At 33.7% G+C, this 14,105-nt stretch overlaps 1 protein-coding gene across 2 annotated transcripts; it reads right to left on the reverse strand.

The window, feature by feature from the left end:
• Positions 1 to 4,410: 4,410 nt before the first annotated feature.
• On the reverse strand, positions 4,411 to 6,527 carry LOC149167622 (auxin-repressed 12.5 kDa protein-like). Of its 2 annotated transcripts, none has more exons than XM_089433052.1 (4): positions 6,292 to 6,527; positions 5,183 to 5,353; positions 4,939 to 5,065; positions 4,411 to 4,775 (listed from the first exon to the last, which is right to left on the reverse strand). In XM_089433052.1, the coding sequence occupies exons 1-4, from the start codon at positions 6,392 to 6,394 to the stop codon at positions 4,739 to 4,741; spliced, it is 438 nt and encodes a 145-aa protein (XP_089289178.1). In that variant the 5' UTR covers positions 6,395 to 6,527; the 3' UTR covers positions 4,411 to 4,738. The 2 variants fall into 2 exon arrangements, with proteins under 2 accessions (XP_089289178.1, XP_089289177.1); XM_089433051.1 differs by having other exon boundaries at positions 5,183 to 5,359.
• Between the last annotated feature and the right edge of the window lie 7,578 nt (positions 6,528 to 14,105).

Here is a 14,105-nt window from a genome sequence, read left to right on the forward strand (position 1 = left end):
CTAGAGGAGCTAGGGGGAATTTGGGCCAAAATTCAGAGGTCAACATTTGGCCAATTCACTCGTGGGTTATTATGGGTTTCTTGCATAAAGGTTGGGATTAATTTCCCAGAATTTTCTAAGCATTAGAGAAAGCTCTAACAACAGATCATTTCAAGCAGCGACACATTTCCAAGTAGTAACCACGCAACTCTTGGGCCAGATTACCGGCAAATTTAAGGAAGGTGTTCCATTTTTCATTTTGGGCCTTTTCTAGCTTGCCTAGAGCAAGCCCAAGTGCACACATTCCAACACCTTGTTGTACACCTCTTCCTATTTAATAAAATGAGTAGACAACGCATTTTGGTTGCCAATTTTGTGGTCTGATAGTCTGATTTAATTTTATGGTGTTGTTTTTATTGTTTGCTTTGTATAGCACTATTTTTTCTAGTTGGGAACATTATATCAATGGTAGGTGTAGGAGGATCATTTTCAAAATGTATGTTTTGAATGGTGACTAGATAAGGAAACCAATAATTAGGTACAGGGTTTGTTTTGTATCAAGGGCTAAAGGTTCTTGACTCAAGGTAGATACGAGAGTTAATTTCCATTGGAAATTTAGCAATACTCATTAGACTCATGCACTAATCTTCTTTACCTAATGGAAATATAGAAAGGCTCACTTGGTGAATCTAGAAGTAGCCAACCACTTTGAATCCATACACTTTTCCAAGTCTTATAGAAAGGAATTAATCAATCTAAGTGTTTGGCCAAGAAAGCCTCATGCCTAGGTTGTGGAACATTGAGGATAAAAAGGGGTCATCCTTCTCCCTGCTTAATAAATTTTGTTAATTCCTAATCCAATGTTACAAATGCCATCATGTTACCAAGCCAAGTGGCCCATTGAATTTAAGATGTAAGGCTAGAATTCAAAAGGCATTACAACCTCTATACCACCATTGGACAATTCAACCTTTGCGCAGAGCAACAATATCAATTCAGTGTTATTGTAACCCCAAGTCATAGACATCCTCAATTCATTTTAGTGTTATATCCTCAAAGGTGGTAATCCTGGCAGCATCTCTCCCCAACCCATGTTCAATGAATTCGAGTGTTTCACAACTTTGCTAGCTGATGAGGTGAGTAACTTTGTCAATTTAGAAATTTTTTCTCTATTCTCTATTTTCAAATTGACAGTAGAAGTGTGGTTCATTGAGAATGATAAAGAGGATGATTTGAATTAGGGAAATCTTGGTAGTTTTTTTTAGAGATTGGAATGACTTGAATTAGGATGAGGGTTTTTTTTTGCAAATAACGAGACCTTTATTTTCACAACAGCAAAAAAAATCACGCTCAGAAGGAAAATCATAAGAGTGGGCTTGCAAGTATAATGGAAACTCTGATGCAGTAGAAGTCGCTGATTGAAAACTCTAGAGGCTTGAGTTTTGTGTTCTACATCAATAGGTTTCAAATTTATCTAGGATCCCTCAGTCAGCGACCCCCAAAAGAACAATCTCTAATAGCTCAAGTGTTGGAAGAAAACAACGAGTAGGAATGCCCTTTATTAACTTCAGGGCTTCTCATGTTTTGTAAAGCCGACCTTATTTAAGTGTCTTTTTCAAGCTTTATACAAGCAAAGCATTTTGGACACCCCTGCAAAGGATAATATCACCTTCTGTATTGTTACTTTGCAAGATTTGGAACAAATCTCTTTAGTCAGTTTTCTAAACATGGTAAAGAAATATTTCCAATGCACATTAGAAGAAAATGGGTAGCAAGGAAGTAGTTCTAAGGAGTTTTCCAAAAAATTTGTTCTTACAAAAGTGTCGTAGTAAAAAACATGGGCTCTGAGAGTAGTTTCCACCAACACAGCGTAATAGCGATAAACGTAAAGAACTTTTAGAACTAGAAAAAGAAAAGAAAAAAAACTAAATGAGATAAATATCAAAATGCAACCACTTTAGCTACTCAAATCAAAACATGTTTAAACTATTTGATGATTTTAGAGTCTTGAAATATTATGCAAAATATAACCAATTAGTAACCCTATAATATGATTATACACTACATCTCAGTAAATATTTCAGACTTCAATTGTGTAGTATGGTTCCTTGTTGGAAGTCAATAGCTCGCTGTGGTGAAACTCTATTTCAATTACGTGGTTCGCAAAGTAACATCAACCACTCTATGAGATCTATCATATTTATGTTCTTCGGGTAGGATCATTTTCAAATGATATTGATTAATATGAACTTCAACGGTGTTGGTAAGAAAGATATCAATAATAGTGTGACACAATGTTAACAATATGTTGAGATTTGAAATTTGGAGTGAAATTTTTAATTCAGTGGTTGATAGTAGTCATTCGTTTGTTTATATCAGTTATAGGAGATCAATGTTTAAGTGTTTTCTGTAGATACTTTAGAACACTTGTTCATCGATGTACTCTTTTTAAATTCAATGAACATAAAAAACAATAAGAGAAGTAAGAAGAAATGACTTAGAACAAAGATTAGTTGGTATGTAAATTTGAAATAAATACTTGTAAATCACAATGAATTTGGACAAAGATCCACCATAATCATAAACTAAAAACGAAATTATGATAATTAACCTCATTAAACTGTGCAAAAATTAAAATAAATAACTTGAATATATTGTGAAATGTTTTGTGATGGTATGTCTCCAGCATTGGTGAATAGTTTGAATGTTACAAATGCAACTTCAACAAGGGTCGAACTTTTTTTTATAGTTTTTTTGAACTTGAATTCGATTGATTGGTAACAAGAATTGACATGATGGATTGCAATCAATTAATTTTGAATGTATGATTTGGATTAATTTGATGTAATCGAATAGCGGGGAATTTGTTATGGTTGATTCATGTGCTTTGATTTAATCTATTTTAATGAGAAATTTAATGGGTTGGGTATTATTTATTGAAGGAAGGGTTGAATTGTTGAATAACAAAACCGTTATGATCGATATAAATCAAATATTTTTATGTGCAAGCATGAATCTACATTTGGGATACATAACTTCAATTCACTTCACTGGAGTTGAAGTGATGAGTACATTTATTTTTATGTGCAAGTATGAATCTACATTTGGTATACATAACTTCAGGTCACTTCAGTGGAGTTGAAGTAATGGGTACTTTGTATTTTTGGAATAGGCAATTTCGGGATTTATAGTTTTATTTGTTTTATAGTTTGAACAAAATATTTTGTACTCTTGGTATTTAAAATACTATTTATTAACATTGGCCAATCTATATTTTGAAAAATTTTGAACATAAATTAAAATATATTTACACTTAATGTTATATATTTTTGTTTTAAAAGTGATTGCACATCTCTCAATTTACAGTAGATTGAGGGGACCAATACTATAACAACTACTAACACTAATGCTTGCACAACATTATCTCTTGATAAAAATTTTCCTCAAAATGTGTATAGTTATATCTTTTACTAAAGTCATTTATGTATGATACAATTTTCTTATAAAAATGAAAAACAATGAAGGGAAAAACAATGAAGGGTCAAACCGTATTTTTGTGAGAAAAAAAATTGATTTTTCCGATCTTTGTTAAATCTGATAAGAAAATCTATAAATTAATATTATAATTATTACGCATACGCATCTATTCAAAAATTGATTTTTCCGATCTTTGTTAAATCTGATAAGAAAATCTATAAATTAGTATTATAATTATTACGCATACGCATCAGAATTTGAATAGATTTTTAGTATTAAAATTGTTATTAAAATTTTAAAATTCTACAATCCAAAAATTATAAGATTCCAACCAAAAGAAAATATTATGGAGGAAATTGTTAATCATAAGCACTTAATAATAATTGGAACACATTACACTTTTGAGTGTTTCGGAGATGATGAGAACCCATTAAATTATTAATTATAATACATATAGTTATATCTTTTATGAAGGTCATTCATGTATGATAAATAATAGTCTTGTAAGGATGAAAAAACATTTAAGCGCTGGTGAGATAATTGGAATCAACATTAAATTGTTATTTGTAGTGATTTTGTTAGTCTTGTAAGGATGGCAAAACATTTAAAACATTAAGCGGTGATGACATAATTGGAATCACATTAAATTGCTATTTGTAGTGATTTGGTTTTCAATAATATTTGTTTTAATTTAATTTATTGTTTGGGTAGAGATGTAGATTAATGTTATTTTATATTAATAAATGATAATTATAATTATATTATATTATATAATTATTTAATATAATAATTAAAGAATATTATTTATCATTTAATTATATTTTTAATAAATTTAAATTAATAAATTATTTTAATATTTTATTTTATTATAAATTTATTTAATATAATTATATTAAACTAATAAATATAATAATGTAGTTATTAAGAATTAAATATATTATAGAATGGAAAGGATTTATTTCAACCAAAATTTATATAATTCATTTAGGAAATATGATAAACATATACAGATAAGAGCGAACTAGAGAAGACTTGACTTGTCCTACCACTACCACCATACTTCACTATCAGATATTGCAGATACCTGGTAATTACAATACCACACTGAAAGCCATTGTTGCAAATATCTAGTAACTACAATACCACACTGAAGATATTCTTTTCAGCCAAACAAGGAAACATACTGTACATATTACTGTTTGGACTGAAAATATATACATACTGCATGCATCAGCATGCATGGATTCAAGAAGCTGGAGATCCTGGTAAGAGGAGGTGGTCTTTAACGCCATTTGGATCTACTCTCTCCACTGTAGAGCCTGTTTGCCATCCCAGAAACAGAAACAGAAACAGAATTCAGGACTAAATTTAACCATAGGTTTGGTGGTTCAAAACTTCAATCTCCCCCTCAGAGTTGGGGTTGCTCAAAGTGTGATATATTTAGTTGAAAAATCTGAAGGGTGAAGAGATTAGAAATGATACCAGTCATAAACCGTAGGGCTCTGTGGTTCTGGTTTGTCGAATTTTTGAGACCCAATTGTCTTGCTATTGATATTACTCCCCGGATTGAACACACTTCTCCATACATTCTCCCGATCTCGTGGAGTAGCTGCTCAATTCATTCATACACCATACACCCTTTCATCTGGTTTCTATCTACTAACACACCATTCTAAGAAAAAAATAGACGAGGGAGTAGATGACAACGTTCATGGTGATAACTCACATGAAGCGGACGAGGAAGAGGCTGCAGTTGGTGAAGATGGAGGGCTATTATTTTCCATGGATAACGAGCGTTGAAAAGAGAATTTCTGCGGCTTTCCAATCACACGAATTCCCCCACTCCCTTCTTTTAGATTCATCTCCTCGATATCTACTGGGCTCACCTGCATTTTGCCTGCTTCTGCATGTAATCAGAACACGCTATTGCTTACATAGGCTGCCACTAACAACAATACTACTTCTACTATCATTAATAATAAAAAGCCATTTATATTTTGATGGGGATTTGCTTCCCGATCTATCACATAAATTTATTTTCAGATCATAGACTTTTAGTGAAACATAAAAATGGGGTTCATCATCGAGATGAGTATGTTGATGAATCTGTTTAGATCTATCACATAAATTTATTTTCAGATTATGGATTTTTAGTGAAACATACTAATGGGGGTTCATCATCGAGATGAGTATGTTGATGAATCTTTTTAGTAGATGATTTTGATCTTGAGTGTAGATTTTCATAATTATTTTTAGATCATGGGAGTCCATGAAACATATTAATGAGGTTCATCATAACATGATTTTTTCAAGGAGTTGTCTATAATGCGATTTTTTGGAGATTCCAGTGACGGAATCCGGCGGAAGAAATTGAGGTTAAATTTTGATTTGTTGCCGTTAAAATGGTTTTTTAACCGCATATTTGGATTCAGCACCCTCGAAAACCTCTAGGACGCTTTCATTGTGCAGAAACTAACTATCAAACTTGCAATTCCAATAAATTCCTGCCGGATTTCGACCAGAAAAACTCAACAGAAAGACTTTTAAAAAGTGGCGTTATAGACTATTTGTTTTTTAATAAATGATCTTGATTTTGAGTATAGATTTTTACAATTATTTATATTAAAGATAATTGTCTGGAATAAATTAGAGTGATATATCAAGTCATGGTTTAATATTTCAATAATTCACTCTATAATGTGATCGATCCGTTCGATATTTCCGATAGTGACTCCATCTTAGGAATCAAAAACACACCAGAAAACTATTAACAATGTTACAGATATTTGCGAAACGCTAACTATTCTGCAATCAAAATGGATGAGAGCTGCTTACCTGATGCTTGGGTAGTGTTGAAACTAGAATTATTGCGAAGCCTCCTGAGGCCACTGTCTGGCTGCGGGCCGCCAAGAGTGTCATCCCATATCTTATCCAACATGATTGCTTATTTTCTCGCCTGCTGCTCCCAAAGCTAATTCTCAGTCTCACTCTCAGTCTTGCTTACCAACCTGTAAACAACGCATACAAACCCTAATCTTTTTTATTCATTCAGACAGGAGAAGGAGATGGCTATAAGTAGGTGAAGGAGGGGTAAAATATGGAATTTCTTCACGAAGGAAAGTAAAGAGGAGTGAGTGATCCAGAAGGCAGATACGTCCAGATACGACATTGGCGCGCAGTAAGCAAGTAGCAAGGCAGGACTGATGTGATGGGCAGGTCTGGATTGATATAACCTGCCCATGTAAATCAGACAGACACACTGACAGCTGACGGTGGTTCGTACGGACACACCGGCAGCTGGCAGTGGTGCCTTTATTATTTCTGCTTACTCAAAAGCTCAACCTTATCCAAATCGTACCGTCATCATCAATATATCGAGATCAAAATAGCTGGGTCGCATTGTCAAAGTGATACCTACCCGGCGGCCATACCAGTCTCGTCTTCATCACGTCAAACCCGAACGATTCAGCAATTCTTATCGCCAATAAATTTTATATTTTTATGTGGTTTTTTAACCAATTTGAAGGACTTTTCTTCAGGGATAATTTAATATTATTTTTCGAAATATGGAAAAACATTTTTTTAAAGCTCAAAATCGTTTAATAAAAAATACTAATAAATAATTAAATTTTTTTGCACGATAAATAATTCAAGTTTAGAGTATGTCTTAAAATTGTTTTTAAAAATACTAATAAATAATTAAATTTACATATTTTTATTTTTTTAATATTGCAAATTATTTAAGCTTGGAGTATGTCTTAAAATTATTTCTATTTTTTAAAGAGTTAATTTCTTTGGACATAGAGAAACATGTTAATGGCCTAAAGTTTACAAACCACAATCCTCTTATTACACTTGGTTGTTTTATAAGGTGTCATTTGCTATGTTATATTTTGCAGGGTAATTTTATAATTATGTTAGATAAATGTGAAATAGATAAACATGGATTTAGGGATACAAAATAGTTAATATTTGAAATTTCATCTATTGATGAAAAGGAAGCTATAAAATATACCAACATGTTTCATTTTTGCCCATAAAATAAAGATTTGGATTAAAAGAAAGATTAATTTATCATTATTCAATAAAAGGGACATCTAAGGGTGCAATTAATGTGCCAATATTCAATAGAAAAGACACCTAGATACCTAGATAGTTATGGGTGAGTGGGGATGTGATTTAGATTTCTATTTCCTTTTTGTTAATTCTACATGAGTAAAGATGAGTCTTTGGTCACACATGAGGTGTAGACTAGTTAGTTCATATAGGGTTTAGTCTTGGCTAATTCACAGGTTCAAACCTCACGAGGAGAGGTTAAGCATAAAAGCCACTTTTGGGGAATTAAATATTTTAAAAAACATCTAAACTTGATCGAGCATTTCACAATCCTAATGCATCATCCCATTATAAGTGGAGACTCATGAGGTGTAGACTAGTTAGATTGTATGGGGTTTAGTCCCAGCTAAGTCACACAATCCTAATGCACAATCCTAATGCATCATCCCATTACAAGAGGAGACTCATGAGGTGTAGACTAGTTAGTTCCTATGGGGTTTAGTCCCGACTAAGTCACACAATCCTAATGCATCATCCCATTATAGGTGGACACTAATGAGGTGTAGACCAGTTAGTTCGTATGGGGTCCCATTATAAGTGGAGACTCATGAGGTGTAGACTAGTTAGTTCGTATGGGTTTAGTCCCGGCTAAGTCACAGCTAATGCATCATCACATTATAGGTGGAGACTCATGAGGTGTAGACTAGTTAGTTCGTATGGGGTTTAGTCCCGACTAAGTCACAACAAGCATCATCATATTATAGGTGGAGACTCATGAGGTGTAGACTAGTTAGTTCGTATGGGGTTTAGTCCCGACTAAGTCACAGGTTCAAACTTCACCAAGAGAAATTAAGCATAAAAGCCACTTTTGGAGAATTAAATTTTTCAAAAAACATCTTGGAAAATTAAATTTTTCAAAAAACATCTCAACTTGATCGAGCATCTCACAATCCTAATACATCATCCTATTATAAGTGGATAATAAAAAATTTAATCTCATTGTAATAAAATAATGATTTTGTAAGTGAATTAATTACTTACATGTTTGTGTAATTTTACTCAATTACATAATTAACTAATTTCTCTGGTTTAATATAATCCTAGTGCGATATTTTCGATATATTAACTTTGCACCGATGTTGATGGGTAAACCGACTTGGAAAGTATGAAAATTTACACAGAAATATGAATATTAGATTGAATGATGATATATTAACTTTGCACCGATGTTGACGGGTAAACCGACTTGGAAAGTATGAAAATTTACACAGAAATATGAATATTAAATTGAAGGATGGGAATAAGAATTATAATGTTACGACTGTAACGCACAACTAGCTGTGGGCCATTAATTAGACAATTAAGGGAACTTCTTATTTATTGGTTCACGGGTTATAATTTGAATAATCATTTATAATTCGATATAATATTTTTGGTCCTCCACCCACCCATAGATATTATTTTTGACGTGGACATGGATAGACTCAAATCAAGGTACACATCGCACTCATATTTCAATCCAATAAAATATAATATGCTAAGTTATTTATATCTATTTTCTGAAAATTTAATTTGGTATAACAAGTATAAAATATTTTAAAAAATTATAAATAAAAAGAATTTGAGTTAAAAATGATTACAATATAATATATTTATATATAATTTTAAGATTATCTTTAGATTAGACCTTAGGCCTTGTATATTATATATGTATATTATATATCTATATATATATATAGGTAAGAGATTTATTAAGATAGTATGATTTAGAATATTATTATAATGTGTTTACATAAAAGTATTATTTTTGTTATTGTAATTGATCTACAAATATTACTATATCAAAAATTTTAGTAATTAGATGACAATAATAATATTTTTTGCTTTTAATCTTATATTTTTGATAGAAACTAAACCTTACTTATACCACTTTAAATGCATGCATGTTTTTATATATATTAAGAGATCGTCGTGAAACTAGATCATATTTATGTATATTTTTTTCAATAGGAACTAAAACTTCAAAGAAATTTAATCCATTTTAAATTGGAATGCAAAACAATGGAAAATTATATGTTGGCTATAAGGGAATTTTGGATATATGCCAAAAACAACCTAGGAAACTTAGTAATCATTAAACCATTTTATTTTTAAATTATTACTAGAATATTCTACAACATCACAAAAATGAGGTATGCAAAGTCTTGATGCAGTAGGAGCTCAACATCAAGGCAATTGGGTTGTTGCAATCAAAGATCTCATTCTTAATGACTTTTGGTAACCTCAAACTTTACTTACACAAAGTTTCAATCACAACCTTGCTCAAGATATTAAACAAATTGAATTTCACTTTCACACTATTAAATGTTAAAGGTCTATATTAAACAACCATTTCATATTGAAATGTTAGAGTCTCCTTACATTGTTTTGTCATGTGGATATCTCTAATAATGCCACCATCAACCATTACTTAAAACTCTACTTTAATGGAAGTGCATAATGAATATTCAATACCAACAAATCAACGAGGAGGTTTGACATTTTCATAAATAAATAGACAATGCATTGGATACAATTGAATTGCAATGACTATAAAAGGTATGTGTTATATCAAGATATTTATTAATGGCTAACTTTCAAGGAAATGGACCACTCTTTCCAATCTTCATCTATGTATCCTCTATTGTACTCTACTTTCGCTATAATCCATGAGATCAATTTCATAATGTCTATGATTCCATGGCAATTTCACCCATCAATGCGTCTTAGCAAATCCTCAAGAACAAAGAAGGTTATTCAAGATTAAATTCCATTCCTTGAATGAAACATTTGTTGGCAATTCTTTGCCTTCTCTACAAAGAAACAAGTATGTGATTAGCTAATACAAATGGGCTTGTGTCTAACACAATAGCACTAAGCATGAGCAACGATATAAATTTGGTGTTGAAGGATGGAGACAAAGATGGCTCCTTCATTTAGCTAGTAAATGTTACAAGTGCTTCCCCCATGATGCTTAGTTCCAAGGCTAGTCCCTTGATATACAATGGAAATGGAGGAATTTTTTGGGAGAGTTTAAATCATGCTTGGCATGAAATATTGATTTGTGGTGTCAGTGGAGGGATAGGTAGTAGTGACAATTATGGAGGATGAGGAAGTGTTGGAGGGGTCATAGATGGAGGGGTGGGCATTAGTGGTGGCTTTAGAGGAGGTGGAACTACATGATGCAACATCAATGGAGGGGGAAGTGGTGGTGATGGATTTAGAAGTGGATGTTGAGCATGTTGGTAGTTGTGGTCATTAATGTCAAGTCTAAGTCATTGATGTCAAAGAATTGTTTGTGTCAATTTCAGGGGGAGCTTGGTAAGTGTGTTAAAGTTCATGGGGATCCTAGTAAGAGTGTTATTATTAATGTGTTAATGTATGTTGATGCCTAGATTAAGGTCATGCATGAAGGTTATATCTTTGAATGCTTTTCTTCCTTATTTTCTTAGCTCAAATAAAAAAGATAAATGTTTGGGTTGATAACTTTCTCAGAAATCTTTCAAACGATATATGGCACTTTGCCTAACTCCTAAGGGATAAGAAGAAAAATTTAGTTGAAGATTACCCATGGATCACAAAGGCTCTTGGTTCTTGAAGGACCACCATAGTGTCAAAATACAATAACAAACTCAGAGAAACGCAACGACGTGTGGCAAATGATGGATTGGTAAGTCATTGTTCATAGCCCTTGATCACAGGGAGATGGGCTAAAGCGTGCGGATGCCTATCGGACCACCTGGCCCTTTCAATGTGCAGAAAACAACAATGGGCGACAAGTGGCAAGTGGCAAGTGGTTGGGTGGCCAAGCCCCCGGTCATAGCCCCTAGTCACAAAGTACTTGGACTAAACGCAAAGGTGCTTATCGGACCACAAGAACTAAGGATGTGTACAAAAAGAACACAATGGAAAGGACACAAGCTTTGACATGGTTTTTGAGGTGCCAGGTGGCAGGTCAATGATGTGGCCCAATGAGGAAATGACAAGTGGCCATGTTGTGTACAAGATGACACATCGTACTTCGTGGTCATGACTTGTGGCAGTGATATATAAATGATGACACACAACACTTCGTGGTCATGACACATGGTACGTAGATTTGGCCTTTTTGGGTGGCCAAGTGGACCTTTCTCGAGTGACACGCGACAATGGTGTGGCAATAATGATGATGTGGTAGTGATGATGACACGAGAATATGTGAGAGTGACATGTAGCAAGTGGATTCAATGCTTTTGGATGACCAAATGAACGATTGGCAAATGACATGTGGCAATACATGTAGTAGGTACATTTTAGCAGAGGACACATGGCAAGCTCTAATTGGTTGTAAAGGATGATGTGGATGACATATGGCACGTTTTGATTGGTAGGCATGAACTTGACATGGAAGCTATAGATGCCTTGGCATTTGCACCAAAGACTGGTTTTTCAAGGATTTTCAGTGTTAAATGTTTTTTTGGATTTTCATTTTTTTATGAAGGTGAGGCCATTGACCATCGCCCATTGCCCATTGGAAAGGGAACAAGCATTGTAAACATTGTCCAGTGGAAGAGAACGAGTAATGAAGCATCCCCGTTAAAGTGTAGCATTGCCAAATGACAATCTTATCTATCACCCACAACTTGGATGAAGGAGTGTACTAGATGTGAATGTAGTCTAGCCACAATCAGTGAGCAGTGAATATAAAAGAAGTGGTCACAACCCATAGTTGTACATATTATATGGGAAAGCACCAAGGGGCTTAACGAGCATTAGCAGTAGAAGCAACAAAGGTGTAACAAAAGGCTAATGAGTGGTGAAGCGATGGGCCGAAAAAGAAGTAGCCATTGGCCACGTCCCTTGGTTACATTGGGATAAGGAGTAAGCACCCAAGGGGCCTATCATCCATCGACCATCAGGTCATGGCAGAGCATGGATAAAAGTCCAATATCCTGACAAAATGATAACCACCTATAGAGTTTAGGTCTAGGTTATGATTCATGGACATATGAAGACAAACACCAAAGAAAAGGATTTATATAATCCTCACTCCATTGACGAATTTAGTTGTAACATGATGGAAGTTGTTGATACAATCAAACAACTTGGCTTGTTGATATAGTCAAACAAGATTTCCATGGGTAAATACCAGGGACGTATACCCATGGTAATATAAGGACCAAATCTATATAATAAGAAGAAAATGATACAATATTGTTTGTTGTTCTGATGAGGAATTACCATGTAAGAAATTAAGAGTGTTGGAATGTATGAGTTGGGCTATAAGACACATGAATAACAAAAATGAAACCATTGTGTGATGTGCAGTCATCATAGAACCAATGTGTGTGAGAAATGTGAGTGTATGAGAGGATAATTTTGTGATTAATAATGAGTGATTGAGCAAAGGAATTGCAAAGAAGAGAGCATATTTGAGTTGTTGGTTTGAGCACGTCTATTTTACAGTTGAACATCTAGTTGAGTGAGAGTTGAAGACATGAGAGTAGTGGATGTATGAAGTTTAAAGAGAAAATAATATGCCTGCAAGTCTGAGTTTGAAAATGAATGAAAGAGGGATTTTCTTGGAAATGCATGTTGGTGCCTGCATATCAGGGAGTGGGTGCTTCCTTCAGGTTGGTTTGTGCAAAGTTCAAGGGTTGGTGCTTATAGCAAGTGGGTGCTTGCAAATTAGGGGATGAGTGTCTATTTTTGGTTGATGTTAGTAAATTTGATGTAGCAACAAGTTGGATCTCTCATTTATATAAAGGACAAAAAGAGTATTTGTGGTTTTCTCCCTTTATGGGTTTCTAGGTAAATATATGTGTCTCATAGGTGTATGTTGTTTGATTTATGGTACTATGGTGTAATTGATTAGTGATAACATAAATAATATTAATTGATTCGCACACACCCCCCACCCCCCCCCCCCTGCCCCCCCAAGTATTATCCTAGTCTTTAACAGTTGGCATTATAGAAGTTTCCTTTAGCAACAATGCAACAACTAGAGGGTAGATTCAAGAAAATGGATAACTAGGATAGAAATTCCACCAACAAAGCCCCCATGTTCATTAGAACAAATTATGCATTTTGTAAGGTACAAATGAGAACTTACATAATGTCTCTTAGTGTAAATGTTTGGGACATGATACATAATGGTTATAAAAACATAGATGTATTGTTTGGTAGAGATGATAAGCAAGAGTTCACCCACAATGGTAAAGCAATGAACACAATCCTAAGTGGTTTTCCTAAATCTGAGTTAGTTAAAGTCATGCACTACAAAACAACCAAATATATATGGCATAAGATGATGAGTTGTTATGAAGGTGACAAAAAGGTAAAGAAATCCAAACTCCAAGGCTATAGAATTCAATTTTAATCATTAAAGATGAAAGAGGACAAGGACATAGCCAAATTCTTACTTTGAGTGGATGAAATAGTTAACACCATAAGAGGACTTGATGAACCCGTGGATGACTCCTTTATAGTTCAAAAGGTGTTGAGATCTCTTTTGGCCATATTTGATGCCAAAGTATCCTCCATTGAGGATATGCATGATCTCAACATATTGACAT

The sequence above is a fragment of the Pinus tabuliformis genome, chromosome 5_1 (assembly GCF_031772625.1).
Source record: "Pinus tabuliformis cultivar Carrire ecotype Pingquan chromosome 5_1, CPIR1, whole genome shotgun sequence".
In the NCBI taxonomy this organism is placed as follows: Eukaryota; Viridiplantae; Streptophyta; class Pinopsida; order Pinales; family Pinaceae; genus Pinus; species Pinus tabuliformis.